The sequence below is a fragment of the Epinephelus lanceolatus genome, chromosome 6 (assembly GCF_041903045.1).
Source record: "Epinephelus lanceolatus isolate andai-2023 chromosome 6, ASM4190304v1, whole genome shotgun sequence".
NCBI lineage: Eukaryota > Metazoa > Chordata > Actinopteri > Perciformes > Serranidae > Epinephelus > Epinephelus lanceolatus.
The window spans coordinates 20,100,894-20,123,214 of NC_135739.1; the positions used below are offsets into that span (position 1 = coordinate 20,100,894).

The 22,321-nt window shown below is 42.1% G+C and overlaps 2 protein-coding genes across 2 annotated transcripts in view; one reads left to right on the top strand and one right to left on the bottom strand.

Moving 5' to 3' along the window:
• The window catches only part of lsm7 (LSM7 homolog, U6 small nuclear RNA and mRNA degradation associated), a 284,833-nt gene that overhangs the window by 64,186 nt on the left and 198,326 nt on the right, over positions 1 to 22,321 (bottom strand). The window lies entirely within an intron of this gene.
• Positions 4,878 to 22,321, top strand: part of fbn3 (fibrillin 3) — an 87,222-nt gene continuing 69,778 nt past the window's right edge. The window contains exons 1-4 of the mRNA XM_033621699.2: positions 4,878 to 5,033; positions 10,038 to 10,358; positions 19,173 to 19,255; positions 19,417 to 19,518. Of these exons, the coding sequence (XP_033477590.2) occupies positions 10,180 to 10,358; positions 19,173 to 19,255; positions 19,417 to 19,518 (364 nt within the window). The 5' untranslated portion in view covers positions 4,878 to 5,033; positions 10,038 to 10,179. The remainder of the gene's footprint in view (positions 5,034 to 10,037; positions 10,359 to 19,172; positions 19,256 to 19,416; positions 19,519 to 22,321) is intronic.

The following is a 22,321-nucleotide window of genomic DNA, read 5'->3' on the forward strand; positions in this document are numbered from 1 at the left end:
TATAAGACATAGCTCTACAGAAAAACAAGTTATGGAAACAAATTAAATCCTTTAAAATAAACTCCTCGGGCTCAGTTCTGCCTCCGATGACCCACATATGCACCGGTTCACCCTTGAGGACAGCAGTACAGTATGACTAATTCTGGCCATGAATCTCTCCCCGCTGAAAGGCTGTCATGGAAGTGATTTGGCTCAGTGAAGGCTCTCCTGGCTGGGCTAAAGACAGTCTGAAAGCCCCCATCAGGCTCTGGTGGTCTCTCCTGGTTGTCTCTCTTTCAGCGCTGGGAGAGATCAGGCACGGCTTCAAGAATTCAACTAACACACAAGTAAAAGCACTGAAAAAAGAGTACAGATCATCTTAGTTTGCACACACTCACACGCAAAGACAGGGAGACAGTTGCATCACAACATATCCTGAAGGATACTGATAATCAAAGCTGACATATGGAATCTGAGTTAGGGGTGGGATTTAAAGGGGAGGCGGGTTTAATGTGTGTTTTAAGTGTGTAACTATGTGTTCATGTGAGGACAATGCAATCCTCATCTGGTTTCTGTACTGGCTTGTCATCTTTTATACCATGTGAGCTACAAGAGGGACCCCAAGCCCGACCAAGCCCCCGCATTCCTGCTCCTACTGGGCTGGGCACATAATGCAGTCTGGTCCGTGTAAAACAAATGACTTGCTTCTCGCAACGTGAGCCCGTGTAGTCGCCACAGCGCTCAACCACAAGTCTCACTAGGATCATTTTACTTTCACGGAATAACAAGAATAAAACTTGATGTTACAACTATGTATCTTTAAAACATATGTTCTTGTTTGTCTAAACATGAATCCAAAGAAAAACATCCTCTACTTTAATGACCACAGTTGAAAAAATCTGTGACATTATGGGTGCCTATTGCTCTTGGGTCATGTAGGCAGCCTGCTTCTCAAGCCATTTGTATTTACCTTAGGTTGACATATGGTGTGTCTGCGTCTGTGTCAGAGTTTACATACATGTATACAAAAGTGTGCGCTGGAAAGAAAGAGATGGGAGACAATTGAGTAAGGAGAAAGCAGGGAAGGGAGGGCTACTAAAAGTATTTCCCCGGGCTCTGAAAGCACAATACACACAGACAGTGGTGTGTTTTCACTGTAGCCAGAGCACTGCCTGGCGAAATGTGGTTCTATTTAGAGGGGAGAGGGAGGGACTGCTGCGAGAGAGAGGGAGGAAAGACAGAAAAAAGGAGGGGGGGGAGACACACACATACATCCACACACACATAAATAAGCTTGAAACTCCTTAAGGGTCTAATTCTTTGTTCCCATCTATCCCAGTCTTTCATGGTGTCAGTGTGAGACTGTGAGACTCCCTACGAGCTTCTGCAGCACACCACAAATCATCCTGCAGGGCTCTGAGCATGTTGACGGCTGGTCCTATACAGCACGCTGCATGTTCCCTATTAGCATGAATCGCCATGTTCAATAGGTTGAAGTGAGGAGGGGGTGCGAACCTGTAGCTGGTTGTGTTTTGACATTTGTGTGTAAGCCTGCACGCTCAGGAGCAGACTGTAGCAATGCTAAAATGTGACTGAATGGGAATTTCCCTGGTTAGTTTCACTGTTGTTTAAATCATGTGGTGGCAACAAAGCTGAACCCTCATTTATCAATAAACACAATGTGGAAATGTTCAGGTTTTCAAGTAAAATTTAAATGGATCCCCTGATGATTAAAAGCGGTTTTACATCATCTCATCTGCGAAAATCCTAGTCCCCCACATTCACTTTGATAGATTTACATCATGCCATGTCCTGCAGAGCTAGAACGCATCATGCACATGGTTGTAATTACACAACTTTGTTAATTTGTGTCTTGAAAATTGGACAAAATCATTAAAACAAATTGTGCGAGCCCTTAAAGGCTCATCAGATGGCGTCTGAGAAAATAAATCAGTATTTCCAGGTAGCCCTCAGGTCTACATAATGCCCTATTGTTTAAAGAAGTATTTATGACCCTTATGAAACCTGTGTGTGTGTGTGAACAGACGGAGGAGAGGATTTGAGTGTCGCTGTCCTCGGCAAACAGCCACTCTGCTTGTTGTCCTCCAAAAAGGTTTCCAGTGACAAACAGGGTCTCTCCACTCTGACAAACCAGCAGTTCTTCAGAGGTCCTTTGAGGGTTTAAAAGTGTACAACACTGTCAGAAGAACTACATCAAATGCTTCCTCACGTTTATCGGTAAAATCATTGGGTCTTCTTTTTGCTCTCAAACTGAGATTTTTTATTAACTTGCTGAGACTTTATGATAAGAACAGTGATGAACCACAAACATGAACAAAAATTTGCTCATATTGTGGAAAGCACAATAAGGTTTTAAGGGTTTAAGGTCTTTCATAATAGATATCTGGAGATGTTATGATTTTGATCGGAACATTTGTAGGGTCAAATTGTAGCATCGAGATGGCTTTGGTAATTAAGTGATACTTTATCTGTTGATCCCATTTTTCAACGGATCAATGAAGCAAAGGAACAGATGTTGGACACTTCAGCAACACAGACGTTGCCAAGTCCATGTCTTGAACTTGTATCTTTTGTTAGTCAGAGATTTCTCCTCACAATCTCTCATCAAATCCCACAAAAACACAAAAGATCATATCCAGTTGTGTAACTTCTTTTAGTAAAGTAACTCCAATTTGCTAATAAATATCATACTGAATATGCTGTAACAACAATTTGGTGATGGTCAGAATCAGACTATTTTCACATGAAATTAAAGTCTGTTTGAGTATGGGCGCAAACTGATTCATTAGCCTACATTACCTTTTGTAACTGTAGCCTAATAATGACTTTGCATTGAGAACAGGCACCTCGACTCAACCTCTGCAGTCGTTTATTGGAGCCAAAACAGTCTCTTTCCTACAGCTACACCACACCGTTTTTGTTGAGAGTGGTGAAATCAGCACAGTGGGTAGAAACACTTGAGATGTGCTCAGCTGTCCTCACCAATATACCACCCACATGACCTCTCTCTCAATGTGAACTTCCTATCAGCACTTGTGGCAACAAAGCACAAGGATGTGTCAATCACAAGCCTCAGTGGGTTGGAGGCAGTAAATAGCAGGACTATTTGGATAGCGAGCGTAAATTTGACACATTGTGACAGAGTAACATGCTCTGTATGCTTTGTTGTTAGCTTCATTTATAAATGGACTGTGATCTGGAGTTAAATTACATGTCACATTTAATTTCTACTAAATGACGCTAGATTCTGATAAATATGGCAGCTAATCACAATTTCTTTACAGGAACAATGTGTAAGATTTAGGGGGGTTTAATGGCATCGAGCGGTGAGGATTGCAGATTGCAACCAGCTGAAACTTCTCCCAGTTAGAATCCCTTCAGTGTTCATTGTTCAGGAGGTCTTACCAGGAAATTAGCCATCCGCAGTGGTTCCTTCCTCTCCAAAACAAATGGGCTTGGGGTATCATTTATAAAACAATGCATAGGATCCATACTAAAAATGTATGTACAGATAAAAGCCAAAAATAGCATGCACCAAAAAATATTCTACAGTTTCTACAATCAGGCTTCCACCTCACCATCTGTGTCGCCAATTTCCCGTCTCCAAAACGTTCATAAGCACTGGTCAATGTTTCTCCAATCAAGTCTGTTTTTACACATGACAACTTTTGGGTGGGAAGTGTCATACGCTTCTTTCTTTTTATAAATGAGCCCCAGGTGATTTAAACCAGTAAAAGCATTGAAAAAAGCTGTTTCATGTTACAAATCAGTGTTTCTCAGTTGCTGTTTGGCATTTGGAGATGGGGCTGCTGGCCCGGAACCTGCTAATGTGTGCTCACATCATTTCTCTGATAACTTAATGTGCGTTTACCTTATTTGTCACTCAGACCTTCAGCAAATTTTTACCGTGCGCCCAATTATCTGCAGAGGGCTCCTTCTCACCAAAACAAACACAACCGGTGATTTAAATTGGTAAAAACACTGATTAAAGGAGTTTCACGTTACAAATTAGTGTTTCTCTGATGCTGTTCAGCTTGAAATGCAGATAGCCTAGCGCCTGCTAATGTGTGCTCACCTTTTTTTCCCGATAACTTGAGATCCCGACGTTCAGTAGGTTTTCACCGAGTCGAATTATCTGCAGAGGTCTCATCCTCTCCAAAACGGAGCCAGTGATTTAAACCTGCAAAAACACAGAATAAAACGGTTTCACGTTAAAAAAAATAGTGTTTTTCTGATGCTTTAGTTGCAGATGCCTGCTGACTTCAGGCCAGATGTGAAAACGTGAAGTGCCTTATCTAGAGCCAGTGTTTGGATTGCCTTTTCTGGGCTACTGTAGAAACACGAGGGTGCGACAGGGCAATCAGTTTAGACGAGGACCCACTTCGTATACAGATATAAACGTCTCATTCTAAGGTTACAATAGCACAGCGATTCTTATTTTCAGGTGATTATACACAAAAGAAAACATCTTGTATTATAGTCCTGCCAATATATCCCCATAAATCCCACACACTACACCTTTAATACTTTTATTCACAAACCATTATGACATCTTCACCTTTCAGTAAGTAATGTTAACCTATTGATTTGTCATTAGTGGTTCATTTTCCACAGCTTGATGTTAATGCAAATGCCGCTCTGCAGCCATCAAAGATCACCACCTCTGGTGAGACTCTTATCTCATCAATGAGGTAGTAGCCTGAAGGAGTGTTTTTTTTTTTTTTTGCAGAGTGATGATAGTGCAGCCATGTTAGCCACAGTGTGAAGGTTTAGCTGCTTGCTTGGCCCCTGTTATAACAACTCTAGGAGTCTTGAGGAATGTGGGTTTGTCCTGCAGTCCGTTACTACCCCCTCTCTCCTTCTCTGTCTCTGCCTCACTCTTGTGTCCCCTCCCCTCTCCCTAAACAGGGCATTTCCCAACTTTTCTCTTTTTCTCACAAGGCTATAGTTCAATATTCCATTCTGGGGCACATATCCTGTCTCAAATTCCGACTCTGGGCTCCTCGACGCCAAGGCACTCCAACTGTTGCAAGGTATTGTGCGCGTTAAGTGATCTGTTGACTGCGCTTCAATGAAGTTATCAATGGCTTTGATTGTGACTATTGTTTCAGAAGCCCGTTGTTTCACGGGGGATTATCTCTTTATGCATGTCTGTGAAAATAGATGGGGGTCAAATGACAAGACTGGGATGCAGAAAGGTGGATTTAAAAGTTTACATTCGCTCCTGCGCGGGTGAAGTTGCACTTTTTTACCGGCTTTTTGAGAAACTGCATGGTGAAAAAAAAAAAAAAAAAACTCCGACAGGCTAGTCACGTTTTACAGTGTGATTGCTTTCCTTGTTGCAGTTTTAATACTTTTGGGATAAGCTTTCCAGGCAAGTAAAGTTGAATAAAAAAAAAACAACAACTCTAAAATATTTTCCCATCTGGGTTTCAGCGAGTAGGCGCTGATGTTGCGTTTTTCTCCATTCATAAAGTTGCGGTGACCTGCAGAGCTCGTTTCACTGCTGCAATATTGTGGAAAAAAACATATTTGTCTTTCTGTCAGCTTGCATCTGCGTCAGTGGTAGTTTTATACTTTCAAAGTGTGACAGATGGAGCCTGTAGGCCTGTATATTTTACTGACTTCAAGTGTTTCTCACTTGTGGCTCTTAAATAACTGTATGGTTTTGCATTTCTTACTATTCCTCCATGAATGTGAAGTTATGCTGTGATGTTCAAGCTCTCAAATTACTGTTAGGCTACCATGCTTTGCCATATGAAATAATGCGCTCTCAAATGTTCTCTAATGATTAATCGATTAATTGCCAGTGCATGATGAATGCTTTACCTGCGTTATTTTGACAGCAGGGTTGGAGAAGTCCTCAGCAGAGCTCATACTCTGTAATTGATCAGGCATTTCTTTTGTTCAGCATTGATCCCGCCTCCATTCACTTCTCTAACTGCAAGCAACTAAAGCCAACTTTTTTTGTCGTGTTTGACTGGAAAATCTTGCTTTTTTTTTAATAACTCAGGCTATAATACGCCTATCAATGGAGTGTCTTACTAAAATTTTTCACCACATACTTTTATTTGTCTTTGCCTTAAAAAGAAATAGAAAAATGTGAAATATGGGATAATTACATGCAATTATGTGAACATAAGTACCTCTTAATTTCCATGTCTTCCTGTCTGGTCCCTGTCTTGCCATCACTTTTCTTTTTCTCCGCATGCTTGACTGAGTTCACTGCTCATCCATCTCTCATCTTCCATTAAAATTAATCGTAGTCAGTGGGATGCCGGGGCCATATTTGTTTTCTTTTCTTTGTCAAGCCCAGATATATAATGTGGTTGGACCCACGGCTGGGTCTGCTGAGGTTATATATCACCAGGGGGCCCATGGTTCACTCTTAAACCTGTGGTCTATAATGAGGTGGGGAAGAGAAAATAAACCTCATGGTTGTCCAAGTCAGTTGGACTCTGGGTGTTTTTCAGCTTAATAAACGCTAATGCAGTCGGGACAGGCTTGTAAGACTATATAAGCTATGCGTGGGGTGATCGAATCCAAAATAATTTGATTTAGAAAGCCAGACTGAATAAATCACATAATGAACAATAATGGGAGTAATTTAATTTTGCTCCTTCATATGGATGAGTAATTGGTCTTTGTTAGCAATTAAATATCTGAACTCTTCTCTGCAATCATGATGGAGGAGAACATTTTGAGTTGATTGATCATCTTTACCTCACGACCAAACTCACTCTCTGGCTCCCTCTAGGCACAAGGCTTTGATTTAGGGTAGTGATACCCAACCGCTTTGGCTTCTATAAATTGAAGGAATGTGTCTTTATGACCCCATACCACAGACTGAATATATGACATGGAGTGATGTCCATCTCTAAGGCTTTTTCTGCGTAAAAAGTTCCCCAAAAGGCAAAACAATCTCTCTTTAGACATGTTTGAAATTTATGACAGCTTTTTATATGATTAGAATCCTTATCAACATCCCTTATAACGACAGTAAATATTTAATTTTCAACAGCACTAGATCTTTGACTCTGAGCATGTCTTTCTAATCAGTTTATGACTTCTCTCTCAGTAGTGTGCCATCACTACATACAGTATTTGGTGTCTGTGGAGTGATAAACCACTTACGAGCCCGCTTTGAAGAGCACTATAGTGAAAACAGATTGCTGGAAGTCAGGATTTAAGCATCTCTCCTCTATTTCCTTGCATGCTCTTCTTTATTCACCCCCAACTCATATGTTTTCTCTTTTCTCAATATAACCACCAAGCATGTCACAAACAGAAAAATCAAATCAGTGGATAATTGCATTGCAAACCATTTCACAAGAGAATTGAACAATGTCTTGTTTACAGATTTTTTAAAGGTTAGGAAATGTATGATAATGATTTTAGCTGCATTGATTTGGTTTGTGAGATGGAGCTACTCTTACCTGGGGGTACTTCTGCAGTTGCCAGGAAGTATGTAGAAAGCTCAACTCACTAACGTTAACTACTTTCATTATAACCTGTCCATCAAACTGAGTCAGTTGTTACATATTAAAACCATGTGTTGCTTATTTAGAGAGCATGAAAACAAGTTGACCAGGGAATGTAAATAGTTAGCTGAAACTAAAGAATAAATGGTTAGAATGGATGGTTAGCTAAAAGTAATAGATAAATGGTTGAAGTATTGAGCTAGCCTTGGCTAAAAGAAATTAATAAATAGTTGAAGTAGTTAGCTAGCCTCGGCTGAACGTAATGGATAAATGGTTGAAGTAGTTCGCTAGTCTTGGCTAAAACAAATGAATAAATGGTAAAAGTAGTTAACTAGCCTCAGCGAAAAGTAATACATAAATGTTTGCAGTAGTTAGCTTACCTCAGCTAAAAGTACTGGGTAAATGGTTAAGGTAGTATTTAACCTCTTCTAAAAATAATAAATAAGTGGTTAAAGTAGTTAGCTAGCATCTGCTAAAAGTAATGGATTAAGGTTGAAGTAGTTAGCTAGCCTTGACTTAAAGTAATGGATAAATGGTTGAAGTAGTTAGCTAGCCTTAGCTAAAAGTAATAGATAAATGGTTGAAGTAGTTAGCTAGCCTCGGCTTAAAGTAATGGATAAAAGGTTTAAGTAGTTAACTAGCCTCGACTAAAAGTAACACATAAAGGTTGAAGCAGTGGGAACTGCCCATTAGTTCGACATCCCATTGTTCCGACCATATTAAACTCATTGTTCCAAAGTCCGTTCCGAAATCATCATGATGCCCTGTGGTTAAGGTCTGGTTACGTTTAGGCACAAAAACCACTTGGTTAGGGTCAGGAAAAGATCATGGTGTGGGTTAAAATGAAAAAGAAAGTGACAAACACATAAGCCGTGAGCCTGCTTCGCCTCAAGCCGGTCGCGGCGCACCATACGCCCGCCGCGAGCCGTTCAGCACCGCGGACAGTCGGACTAATGGGATGTCGAACCAATGGGCTGTCGAACCAATGACATGGACCCGAAGCAGTTACCTGGCCTTGGCTAAAAGTAATAGATAAATAGTTAAAGTAGTTAGCTAGTTTCTGCTAAAAGTAATAACGTTAGGTGAGTGGCTAAAGTAGTTAGCTAGCCAAGGCTAGCAGTAATGGATAAATGGTTGAAGTAGTTAGCTAGCTTCGGCTAAAAGTTGTGGATAAATGGTTGAAGTAGTTAGCTAGCTTCGGCTGAAAGTTGTGGATAAATGGTTGAAATAGTTAGCTAGCTTCAGCTAAAAGTAGCAAATAAAGGTTGAAGCAGTTAGCTGGCCTCAGCTAAAAGTTATGCAAAAATAGTTAAAGTAGTTAGCTAGCCTCTGCTGAAAGTAATGGATAGGTGGTTAAAGTAGTTAGCTAGCCTCTGCTAAAAGTAATGGATAGGTGGTTAAAGTAGTTAGCCAGCCTCTGCTAAAAGTAATGGATAGGTGGTTAAAGTAGTTAGCTAGCCTCTGCTGAAAGTAATGGATAGGTGGTTAAAGTAGTTAGCTAGCCTCTGCTAAAAGTAATGGATAGGTGGTTAAAGTAGTTAGCTAGCCTCTGCTGAAAGTAATGGATAGGTGGTTAAAGTAGTTAGCTAGCCTCTGCTAAAAGTAATGGATAGGTGGTTAAAGTAGTTAGCTAGCCTCTGCTAAAAGTAATGGATAGGTAGTTAAAGTAGTTAGCCAGCCTTGGCTAACAGTAATAAATAAATGGTTGAAATAGTTAACTAGCCTCAGCTAAAAGTAATTGATTAATGGTTGAATCTTCCAGCATCTGCACTTTGAGTAGTAGGCTGTTCTACAAACTTCACCAAAAACAACCTAAACACAGATGATTGAACTGTATGAAAAAATATTTAACAAGATCCACTTTTCTATAATTAAAGGAGCTGTTTGCGATATTCAGAGCATTAACATAGCAGCAAACAACTATTTTGCCATGTAAAGGTATACTGGAGTAATGGCGTCCTGAGCCCAGAATGACGCCACGTTCCCTGTGTGTGTTGTGATCTGAGCTTCTCTGTTTTTTGTTGTAGGTAGTCTTACCTTGCTGATGTTAGTGTGTATGAGTCACTGTGTGTATTCTACTGGCGAGCTAATCGCTGCCGCGCTGCACTGCGCTTATATGGCAGATAGCGCTGATAACTGCATCCTGACCCATGGTGTCAGAATGCCGTTGTTGCAAAGCGAAACAGTCACCCTTCAACCCCTGCCCCCTGATAACACTGTTGGCTCTGTCAGTACTGTTGCCATTGTTAGCACTGTTTGCTGTTAGCACTGTTCGCTGTTAGCCTAGCTGCTGGCTTAGCCACCTCCATGTTAAGAGCCTTGTGCAGGCAGTCATGGCTCAGACCATGTGCTCTAAATTGAGCATACAGCTCCTTTGACAGTGTTAAATAACGCTGATGAAGCTCACGATGAGCACATCTGACGGCTGTCTATGGTTATGGCCGACAAACACAATCTCTGTAGGATCGCTGTGTCAGATGAGTTCAGAGTAATTTTAATAAGTCAGTGTGTTTCAAATTGTTTCTTAATTTTCATCTCCTTTTTTCCTTTGTCTAGCCCCGACTCTGGAGTGCACACCAGGACTTGGTTTGGATCCAGGTCCCTCTGCTCAGCCTGGGTCCATACGGTGAACAGAGAGTCAGAAAGAGTGAGAGGTAACACCAGGGTACTACGATTGGAGGGATAGCCAGGCCGACCAATGGGATCAGGGAAGTTGGCCCAGGTGCTGCTGGGATGGGTGGCGATGTGTGTTGCGATGGTCCATGTGGCTTTTGGTGAAACAGGGAATGGACCATTCCAAGCCAGCCGCTTCACCGGCACTGTGGACCAGAGAGAGGTGCAGCGGGTTCGACGCCGTGGCCAGGAGACACTGAGAGGGTAAGGATGAGAGTCTGAGTGTGTCACTGACTTTTGCAAATCCCAAATGAGCAGCACAATAGTTTGCTTTTGATTTTATTTATGAATAAATTTATATTAAAAGCATTAATAAGAAGAGTGCTGAAAAGAAGAAAAGTGCATTAAGTTTGGTTTTGTATGCACAATTCAGAGCAGTTGTAGCTGTATCTGGAGAAGGTTTAAAATATAAATGGCTTTCCCCTCTTTGCTTTCCTGGCAGCTCTCTTTCAACTGCTGTGCTTTCTGGGCTTAGGCCAAGCTCGCCTTATACCAAATTATGCTGCTGAATACTACCACATTGTTTTCTCAAAAACAGCACATGTTCGACCCTAACAGGCTGCCTGCCACACTGAAATCTCCTAGTGTATTTACAGCAAATTGACATTTTCATGGGAAAGGGAGAAAAAAGCAGCTTTCTATACATCTCATGAGGGGATGATGAGTGAAAAGCTTGACCCAAATTCCACTGAGTGTATTAGTTAAGCTGGAGAAAGTAGTTCAGGACTGCTGTGAGGAGATTGCTGGCCCCGGTGTGTTAAGTCGAGGCAGCAAAGTGGTGCGTGTGGGTACATATGAACATACATGTGCATGTTTTTAAAGGTGTTGTTCATTTGAGTGAATGTATGTGGGGAGTATCCAGTGAAATGAACTACAGGGATCACCTCTGACCAGCTGCAACCCCCCTCGTCCTCCTCCTCCTCCCTCGGTGCATTTTCTCTCCTTTCACTTTGTTACCTTAACACCATGAATCAGGGTGTGGGATGTTTGTCAGTGCAGAGAAAGAGTTTTCACTGTATGTTTCGCCACTTCTTGAAAAACAAAGGATGTTTTGTTGGGGCCCGTTTTCAGTGTCTGCATCAGTTATTCCAATCAGACTCCCATCTGTCCCAGCTTATGGTTCCCCCAGTGCCAAGCCACAGGAAATGAGGTATTCGTATCACCCGAGGGGGGTATGAAAAGGGGCATTTGTTTCACCGCTGTAGGTGACAAAGCAGCAGAGAGAATAACAGAGGGCAGGAAAAGTATGGAAGAAAGAGAGCACTCGAGGAAATGAGAGATGAGATGAAGAATAAATTGGGAGAGATAGAGAGAAAGAACTAAACTTGGTGAATTGTACTCAGTTGAGGTGTATGACTAGTGCAGGGTAAAGCTAGAGTCCTAGAGCTGGTGTTTTCTCTAAAAACATATCCAGTGACGACCCCCACTGCGTAATAGAAACAGATTTGTCTGGCTTGTCACTCATTTTTCATTAACATGGAAGGCATTTGTCCATGTTAAATAAAGAAAATCACCCCTCTGTATTTAGTCATATTTAAAAGGAGACGTTACGTACCAAACTTTGAACGAGCTCCTTTAAAGGAGCAGTGTGTAAGGTTTAGGGGGATTTAGTGGCACCTAGCAGTGAGGATTGCAGGCAACAACCAGCTGAAACTTCTCCCAGTTAGGAGTTCAGGAGTTTTTTACAGGGAGTCAAATTATCTGTAGAGGTCTCCTCCTATCCAAAACAAATGGACAAGGTGATTTAAACCGATTAAAACACTGAGGAAAGCTGTGTTACGTTACAAATGAGTATTTCTTTGATGCGGTTTAGCTTGTCTTAAACGGACCGCTAATGTGTGCTCACCTTTTCACTCTGATAATTTAAGATCTAGACATTCACGAGCCAAATTTTCGAGGAAGCCCCTCCTCTTCCTCCGGAGGGGCTGCTAACCACAGTGGCCAACATGCAAACATGATGGCCCTATCTAGAGCCAGTGTTTGGTTTATCTTTTTTGGGCTACTGTAGAAACATGTGGATGAAGACAGCAGACTCCGTGGATGGACCCACTCCCTATGTAGATATAAATGCCTCATTCTGAGGTTAGAAAAACACACAGTGATTCTTATTTTCAGGCGATTATACGCTTAAGAAAACTTACTCATTATATTATGTTCCACTTCTGCCACTAAATCCCCCTAAATCCTACACACTGGACCTTTAACATTTCATTGTACTTTTTACAGCCGCCATGACAGAATTATCCTGTCTGACCCATCAGCTGTTCATTGAACCACACAGGAGGTCATTGGCATTAAACCCGAGACATGAAATATATGATCTGACTGAACAATAATTCACATTGGCAGTTTGTCCAAAAGACAGCAAGCCGGCGGAGGAGAGAGCACAGGAGAGCTTGCACAATAGCATATTATTCCCATCAAGTTGTGTGTGATTTCATGAGAACATGTAACAAAAGCCTGCAGACTTTTTCCATTACATTGTTAAGTTCTGGAAACACTGCTGTGCTAGGAATGAAATGCTCATGTAGCGATAGTTTTGTGTACCGAGGTAAATAGGTGATGAGATTACACAGCATCTCTGAAACTCAGGGTATGTTAAGGCTAAAAAGATCCATTTGCGCGCTGGGCTCCGGGCCAGCACGAGTACCACAAACCAGAGCTATCTGACAAAACGTTTGAGATCTTTTTGATTATTTTCATTGGATTTCTAGGTGTTGCCTGGTAACTGTCACTTGAGTTATTCCGAAATGTAAAGCACCTCCCATGTGCTGTGGCGGGCCGGCCAAAGCAAATAAGTCTAATGTGTTGAATTTATTTTCAGTTTCTGTTTGAGTGTCGTTGGCTGAAAAAGATCACAGTTAATCTGGAATTGGGTAATATTAGTCATTCGCATGTGTGCATGTTTCATCTAACTTCTGGACAGAAGCTGTGGGGTGAAGAAATAACATGATGAGTGTTTTGGCTCTGTGATTTTACTACAACTCATTCACCCCAACAAACTTGTGTCTTACTACAATGTTTTCATCAAAGAGTTGCAGCAATCACAGTGACTGTCAGTAACTCTGTATGGGTTTCACAGATTCCCCCGCGTGGGAGATGGAGGGAGGTTAGGTTAATGATGGTCATTACGCTGGCCTTGGGCTGGGGTGCAGTGTTTATTTGCTGGCTAGAGCTCCATATCCCCTGGTCTGTCTCTGGTAGCGCCGGGTCTGATGCTGACTGACTCTGATTTATTGGCTCCCACCGCACACTGCAGCCTGGCATCAGTCCACTCAAGGGCGGTGGTATCTGATCAGACCATAGGCTGGCTGGCTGGCTGGCTGGCTGGCAGGTCTGTGTTACTCAATTGGTGATTGACCGTCATGTTGGTAGAATGAGAGAAGGAAAGTGTGAGGCAGAGACGGGGAATTTTTGCTTTTGATTTCTCTGTCTTGCTTTCAAATGCCTAACTAAAACAGTTGAGTATTTATAGTTTAATAAGATCTCTTGTATGCTGGAGTTTCAGTATCCAGCCAAGTTTTTTGTTGCAGCCACCCACCTTATTAACTTAGCCCAGCTTGGCCCAGCTTTACCCAGCTCTGCTGAAGAGAGACGCCTTGGATGCTGGCTAACTTGGCAGACAATCAGCCCCAAAGCAGAGAATTACTTTCAGCCACTCAAGCCCCTTCCAGGATAATGTCAATACCACCCTGATGGCCTGGACGGGGTCCTCTATTTACAGTCTGCCTTGGCATATGCCTATTTGACAGGGAATGGATGTCATAGGACAAAACCTCTTTACCTCAGACAGTATCTGAGTGTTTTCAGGACAGAGGAAGGAAAAAAAAGAGCCACAAAATAACTCAAGAAGACATTATATTTTGGACGAGTGAACAATTGCCAGTTTCCCTTTCTGTTTTATGTGTATTAGGTTCCATTTTAGGTTTTTATGTGTCTGCGTTTTATGCTTACTGCACTGTATGTGCAAGCTAAGACTGCACTGTAAAGACAGGATTATCTGGGACAGCTGATTGGCATGTGGTCTGTCAATAAAGTGCTTTCTACTTAATGTCAGATTGTACGAGCAAATTTAACCATCAGTTTACTTCCCACATTTGATGTCTCTGCCCACATTGACATCCACACAATAATAAAAACATTTTGCATTTGTGATTTACAATTACTTCTACTAAACATTGTGTCATTAAAACACACAGAACAATAAACAGATATCCTCTCTGGGGTTTGTGTGGTTCACCACAGTTTTTGTTGTTGTGCTTTATGACTGTATCTCTTGTTGTCTGTCAGCCAGAGGGGTCATCAGTACACACACCAGCTCAGTGATTTACTGTAAGTTTTGTAAAGGTCCGTCTCTGTTACACTACCAACAATCTCCCACTCATTCCTGTTTATCTGTTTTTCAGTTAAAATAAATTTCAGTTATTTAATTGCACAAACTTAGCAAGACAATACTGCCAAGATTATTAATCCATCGATCTGTTTTTCTTCACTGTTTTCACCTTTCAGAGTTAAAACATACGTGCGTGGAGTTTTGATGTACTTTGATGTACCTTTCATATTGAAATATATTTAACTCACTATCTCATCTAATAGGTACAGTTACTAGTTGCTCTGCAGACTGTGATTTCACGCTGATTACTTTTACTTCTTTTTACATTTTACAGTTGTTTTGAGTAACTCTTAGGCCACCGACTGATTAATATCTGTTTGCCTCACAACCATCTGTAGGTAATTTTCTATACACTACATTCCTTAACATCACACCTCCTAGATCTGATAGAGGAGCAACTGGCCCAGGTGTTGCTTGAGGCAGCAATACATAAGAGATTCCCTGAGGAGGGTCAGATACCAGGCAGTTGACCTTTGTCCTTTGACCAGTACACACACACACACACACACACACACACTCACACACGGACACGTACACCTGACCTGGGGCCTGAGCAACTGTGAACTTCTTGTCTGGAAGCAGACCCGTCTGTGGTCATTCTCCATGCCTGTCTGATGCTGACCTTCCTTGTAGGTCAGTGGAGGGTGGCTGTTCTGAACTGCCATAACCTCTGACCCTGTGGATTCCTGCATGGCAAGAGGACCCACAGGCTACAGCTGCATAACTTGTTGATCTGGCTGTTTCTAATTTTGTAACTCTTTTTAAAAAGACCCCCCCAAAACCCCTAAAGAAACCACAAAGAATTTACAACAGCAGAACGTGTTGTACAAAACATTTTGTCCATCCAAAATTTCCCAGGGTCCAATCTGACTTATTCATATTGCTTGTTTTATCACACTTTAACAGCCCAAAACCCAATGACATTCAGTTTACTATCAAATATGACAAAGAAAAGCAGCAAATCCTCACATCTGAAAAGCTGAAATCAAAGAATATTGAATGTATTTACTTTGAAAATGACTAAAATGATTATCAAATGAGTTTCTTTTAGATTAATTTTCCATAGATGGATTAATCGACTTATCGCTTCTAATCTGAAGACTAGTCTAATTAATTGAGCTTCTTGAAGTTACAGAAAATGCACATTGCGAAATGGTATGTAGTTATTTGGCCTACTTCATGTCCAAAAATCTGCCTCCCCCTTTGACTTTGAAGTCAGTATCCTTTTCGCTTTCATTCTTGAATGATCGCTTTGGATGAGGTGGCAGCCATGTTCCTTTTATTACTATTAATGGCAGTTAACGAGCAATCCACGGGCCGGGAGGCAACTTCAAAGGCGGCGACATGGCCACAGAAGAGTTAATCTCCTTTAGATTGAGCCCTGAGAACAGTAGGACATTTCAATATTGAGGAAAACCCCTGGGGCTTAAAGTCCCTCTTTTATGGCTGTCTTTCATTCTGTTTTACTTCAGTTCATCCTCTAAAGCCTCGTCCCTGCGATAGGAGAGCAGGCACTGACCTGGAGGAAAGACCACGACAGAGAGAGGAAGAATAACAAACCAAAGCACTTCAGGGTCAATCCCTCATAATCCTTCATATATTGACATCCCCTAGGTCTGTAACAGTGGAAAATCTTCAACGCTTTGTGGGGAAAAAGATCACGGACGACGCTGGGTTAACTGCTCATTAAGTGTTGGAATGCTGATGTCTCGCTCCACGCATTTCTGGCGTTTTTTGGGGAGCTCAGTTTGGTTTGTGTATTTGCCCTAGAAATTCAACCTCGGCCAAGGGTCGGGCCTCTTCTTGCTTATGCTGCTCTCTCCTTCGTTTCCATATCTCTGTTTTCCGCTCCCTGCTCCTCCTCCTGCTTCCTCCTCATCTCAACATAAACTTGTTTTGCTTTCCCTCCCACTGATCCCCTGTTCCTTTCCCACCGCCCCGTCTTCTCCTCTCCTAACCACCATTCCTCTGACTCTCTTCACACTTTCTTTCTAAAACCAAACAATCCATTTCTCCTGCCTTTTCTCCCCTTCCTGTTTCGTTACAGTCTTCCTGACCACTAATTCTACCTAAATATCTCTCGTCTGCCTGCTCACCTGTTTGTCAGTCCCCCTGTCTCTCTGTGCCATCTGGTAATGTGGTTGGAGGTGTGCTCTGCTCTCCATCCATCAGAGATTCAAATCCCAGCTGTCATCTCCCTGGTGACAGCCCCGGGGTTACTACGGATACCGTCTGGTGAAGAGGAGAGGAAGGTCATCTGTTTCACGCAGGAGGAACTTGAGAAGTTCATCAAAGCTAATACTTAATTTCACACTGTGAATGCTGTACATTCCTGATGCAGTCTGTTGACTATTTATACATAAAAGCTAGTTTACTTGTCACGAGGTGTACCACTCAAGTTGTGGAAACAGTTTTAAATATCTTCTGTGGCTCTTTAGGATGAAACACTGATGATGTCGTTAGGGTTATCTTGGGTTAAGCTTGAGACAATCTCAGAACCCTTTGGCTTTGGTCTCATGGTGATTTAGCCTCTGCGGGCAGTGGCCGATATTTCAGGAGTTCAGGTGTAAGTAGTGGATACGCAGCCCAAGATGTCCTCTTCTGTGCACCAGTCATTGATTACAGTCCGAGACAGACTTTATAAACAGAGTTATGACTCTCTGTAAACAGATTTGTACGTTATGTTTCGACCAATGCCTTCCACACAAACTGTTTACCAGCAGGCAACCAAATGTTGCGCTCTTAGGACGACAAGACTCTTCTGTTTGGCAACTGTTTGACAACTCTCCCCGACACTCAGTATATTTTTTTGGAATAGTTTGCTCGGAGCAGCTGTGTCTTACATGGCAACACAACAAAACATGTCCCCCAAAACAAGAACAAGAACAAGAACAAGAAGAAGGCATGAAATTAAAATGTGTTCCGCCGGAGATTCCTGCGCATGACATTTTCATTACGTTAATGTTTCTAGGTTGCAACACAAAGCCTACTCAGATGTACTTGGTCAGTACCACTCAGACTATAAACGGAAACCAAAACACTTCTGATACCAAAATCGTGTCCTGTTGCTTATAGATTCTGAATTCATATGCAGATATCTGTTCGTAGAGATTAGCCTTGAATCAAATGTTTGACAGACAACCTGCCTTATAAAATAGAGACATGGAGTTTGAACGATGAGAGTATTAAACAGGCACGGAAGGTCCAATGGTAGAGGCTTTTGAGTTACATTTTGGAAAATGTCATACTCGGGAATAAATGCCCTGATACACCAAGTTGGTGGTCGGCCATTGGTCATTGTCTATGAGCATCTGTCTGCCTAGTTTGTGCTGGTTGTCCCATTGGCACTAATTGGCACTTTTTGGCTTTGGTGTGTTTGGGCCTTAGAAGTCAGAATATCCCTTAAAGATTACATCTTTTTTAAACACTACATCCCTGGTGTGCCCTCTTAAAGGCTTGATAAGTTGTTGTCTTGCGTTACCAGACTTTGGTCATCTTAGAAAAACACTGGGCAATCTAGCGTTACTTTAAACAGTCATAAATTATGTCCTGGGGGCAGAAATGGCCTACACTAAAGAGATGTGATCCCTGTGGCAAATGACTTTACCATGAGCATCTGGAGCAGACTATATCCCAATTTACCGAGCTGTGGTCCCTCAATCCTTAGTCATGCCATCGGCAAATGCAAACAACCAACCACCAACACAGATGACCACAGATATACCCATCATTATATGCTTTGAAAGGTCACTAAGGATATCATTAGTACAACCACACAGTTGGAATCCCTTCAGCTTGTTAAACAGCTTCTTGCAGCGTCTTGGGGTATTTCATTTGAGTGCACACACTGACTCACGCACATTTCCTCATAGTAAATGGATTTTGGTTTCAGGATTGATGCATGTTGGGACTTTTACTCCGTTTCTAAATAAACTGAGTTAAAAGTATGTGTGTAATTATTCACGGAAGATAAAAACTGAAGTGTTATTCGCATTAGCTCGTGAGGCATCTGCAGACCTCAGTCCTGCTGCGTGTTTATGTGTATTTGTGCGTGTGTGAGCAGAGGCCAGTCATCTCTAGATGTGGTTTAGCCATCTCCTCAGAGGAAATCTTTGCGGCTAACCTGTCAGGCCAATCAAGTGCTCCATAAGCTGTGATGACTCTTACATCTGTCAGACAGGGTCAAAGATCACTGCAGGCTCTCTACCAGTAAGAATCCCAGCTGAGCGAGAGGGGCAGGCGGTGACGGGGAGCAGCTCTGGATATTTGCCAGAGAACAGGACAGCCCGGCATGGAATTTGGGAGAAAGGAGGACTTTATACATCCGGTCCTTCCAAGTATAAATTCAGCCTTGAATGAAAACAAAATGTGTCTCCTCATGTTGTAGGCCCCTTGCATTTCCTTCTCCTCCTCCCCTCTCTGAAAAAATACCTCCATCCATCACTGGAGGAGGCTTTATATCAAAGTTTGTTTTGTTTACTTTAAAAGCTTAGGCCATGCAGGTCCTGGGCAGCTCAGAAAATAACTCTTTACTGTGTGTATTTGTTTAGGGCTTATACTAAAATGTTTTGGGAGGTCTGGGTGAGTAGTGAGTTTGTTTGTTCTTTATTTTCTGTCTCTATCAGGCCCAATGTGTGTGGCTCTCGCTTCCATTCATACTGCTGTCCGGGCTGGAAGACTCTGCCGGGAGGGAACCAGTGTATTGTTCGTAAGTTTCTCCATCCTTAAATCCTCTTTAATACAATTTGACAAAGCCTAGTGGAGAAGATAAGAAATAGGCGTGGGATAATTCAGTTTGTGTCTCATTGTGTATGGCTGAAGAAATGAAGAATAAATTAAATCAATCTCATCTCCTCTTTGTCTCTCCAGCAATTTGCAGGAATTCATGTGGCGATGGCTTCTGCTCCAGACCCAACATGTGTACCTGTTCAAACGGCCAGCTCTCTCCCAGCTGCGGAGCAGGAGGAGGAGGTCAGTAAGAGCGCCACTCATCACACGTAACTAAGGCTTCATCAAACATCAGTCCCATCATATGGCTTCATCAAACATCAGTCCCATCATATCAAATAGAATTAAATTATTATTAAGCAGTTTGGGGTTCAATATTCAGGGATCAAACCACCAACCCTACAAGAGCTGAAACAATTAGTTGATCATTCGACTAGTCAATCGACAACAGCTATTTAGATCATGGATTTGTCGTTTAAGTAAACAAGAAAACAGTCCCCAGTTCTAGCTTCTCAAATTATATGTGCTGCTTTTCTGTGTCTCGCTTGATTGAATTGAAGTTTTTAAGGGGTAGTTGGACAAAACAAGACACTTGACGATAATAAGGATGCTTGGGAAATACACTTATTTGCTCTCTGGTCGAGCATTTGATTAGAAGGTCAGTACCACTCATTAGTTTAGCATAAAGACTGAAAACGGGGGAAACAGCTAGCCTGGCTTGGTCCAGACATAACAAAGGTACCTACCAGCAACTCAAAATTGCTGGTTAGCTGTAATGGAATCCTGGAGTCTCCATTTGTTGACTGACAACTGCCCCCAGCCAACAAATAGGCTGAATGTCATGCTAACAACAACCATCACTTCCAGTTAACAACTGGCAATTGATTTAAATTGCGGAGATATGTGAAATCTTCAAACTCGTTTATTTGTGTTGTCATTTTCAGCCGTATCCATAGCGTCTAATGATATACACTGATGGTCCAGCCTTTCTGAGGTTTCTGCTGTGCTCATTTAATGTACTGTGTTGATTTGCTTGTCTATAGTGTGAACATATCACAATACATTTAAACCACAGACACTGATTATAAAGTCATAGTTTCTGTTCTCTAGTTTCAACAGTGTTGGCTCGCCCGCCACAATGCCCCACAGTAACGTCACGTTGCCTAACGTAACCCAACTAACGCAACGCCAACAACCTCAATGAAGTTGTTTCTTTGATTACAAAGAATGAAATGAGACGTGAAGCTCACTTGTCACAAGATGCTTGCCACAAATTTAGTCATGAGGTCCAGACTGCCAGATTTTCCCAACTCTGCACACTATAAGTCTTTTCGACTGGCACAAGCTGTCCCAGATTTCCTCCCTTTTCAGACGCTGAGTCCAGAGCTGTCTTTGTTTGGTATTTGCAAATGGAAATCTAAAAAAGTAGTAGTATAATTGAACATTGTGTATAGTCCAGCACATAACCCCAGTGAAATGACGAATTATACTTTCAACACTTTGTTTTTTGTATGGATCAGACAAACAAGATGTAATGTATTGAGCTTTAAATGTGCTGATAGGTGGATTTTGTTACTTTTGAACAAAGCCAGGCTAGCTGTTTTCCCCTGTTTTCAATCTTTGTGCTAAGCTAAGCTAACCAATATGACAGATATGAGGGTGGTATCTATTTTCTTATCTAACTCTCCACCAGAAAGCAAACAAGCATACCCCCCCCCCCAAACCTGATACTTTAAAAGCCTCTCAAACACCTGAGCTACAGATACCCATCTGTCTTAAGTTCAGACGGATAATACAAAACACAGGACTCCTTTTTCCATCAATACCAGTCCAATTTTTGAATCCTGTAGACAACTCAAGCGTAGGATTGCGTAGCGGTTAGAGGCTTTCCTTCAACTATGTTCCCAGATTGATTGAAACGTCTTTTTAAAGAGCCTTTGGCCCATTGCTCACCTTATTCGATTACTTACTGTACACAAGGACCCTCAGAATAATCCAGTAGATCATTGTTGTAATGTAAGTATAGAAATACTATATTCCCATTATTCTTCTAAATGACCTCATGCCTGACTTCACTTTACTGTGCGATAAGTGGCCCCAACTACCGATGAAACGATACTGCCTGTTACTGAGCAGTTTCAGTTCCTACTCATCCAATTGCTCGGCTATTTTCCAGATGTAATCGTTCCACCCTTCTCCCATGGGGGCTACAATAGTACTGTAGCCAGTGTAATATTAGTGCATGGAGTCCCAGGCCTGTAGGTCACAGGGTTTGTCAGGATTAAAGTAGAGAGTCTGGCTGCCCCAGCTCAGTCTGCTGGGCTTAGTTACAGACCACTCAGGATGTGTGTGTGTGTGTGTGTGTTTGGAGCAGAGCGAGGTGTTTTACAGCACATGCAGAGTGTGTGAAATCACGTTTGTCTTAGTGAGATTAGTGCAATGTGTGCAGGGTTTAACTATGAAGTTAATATGTGCCTGACATGCAGAAAACATTGTCGTTAAGCACCACTTTGGGAGCATGCAAAGTATGTGTCGATGTGTGTATTAAGTAGCGTGCAATATGTTCAGCTTCACTGCTTTGGTCGGCCAAAGTCGGCTCGTCAGTCACGCCTGGCCCCTGCCAGACCCTTTACACATGCTCACATTCCATTAAGCCCACTAACACACACATTTTCACTCGCACAACTGCACACAAAGATATACAGACGCTCTTATACTAACAGACAGGCAAAAAAACGTACCGGCACACACAAGCTAACATAGTGAGCATCAGTTGGCTGTGACCCAGAGGTGTAAAACAGGATCTGTTCCAGCCATAAGTAAGGACGACCCTCAGAGGAAGGGCATGGAGGGTGGGGTGGAGGAAAAACAGCCTCTGACCTGTATGACAGGATACGCAGAGATCTCCTGCAGAGTCAGTGCTTTGGCAGGAGCTATGAAGTCATGTTCCTCAGGGTCAGGAATGGCGCTCAAAAGCGAAGTGATAAATTAGAGTGAGAGCTTAGCAGAGCTGGGCCGAACTGATCGTCACACTCTGTGATTCTCT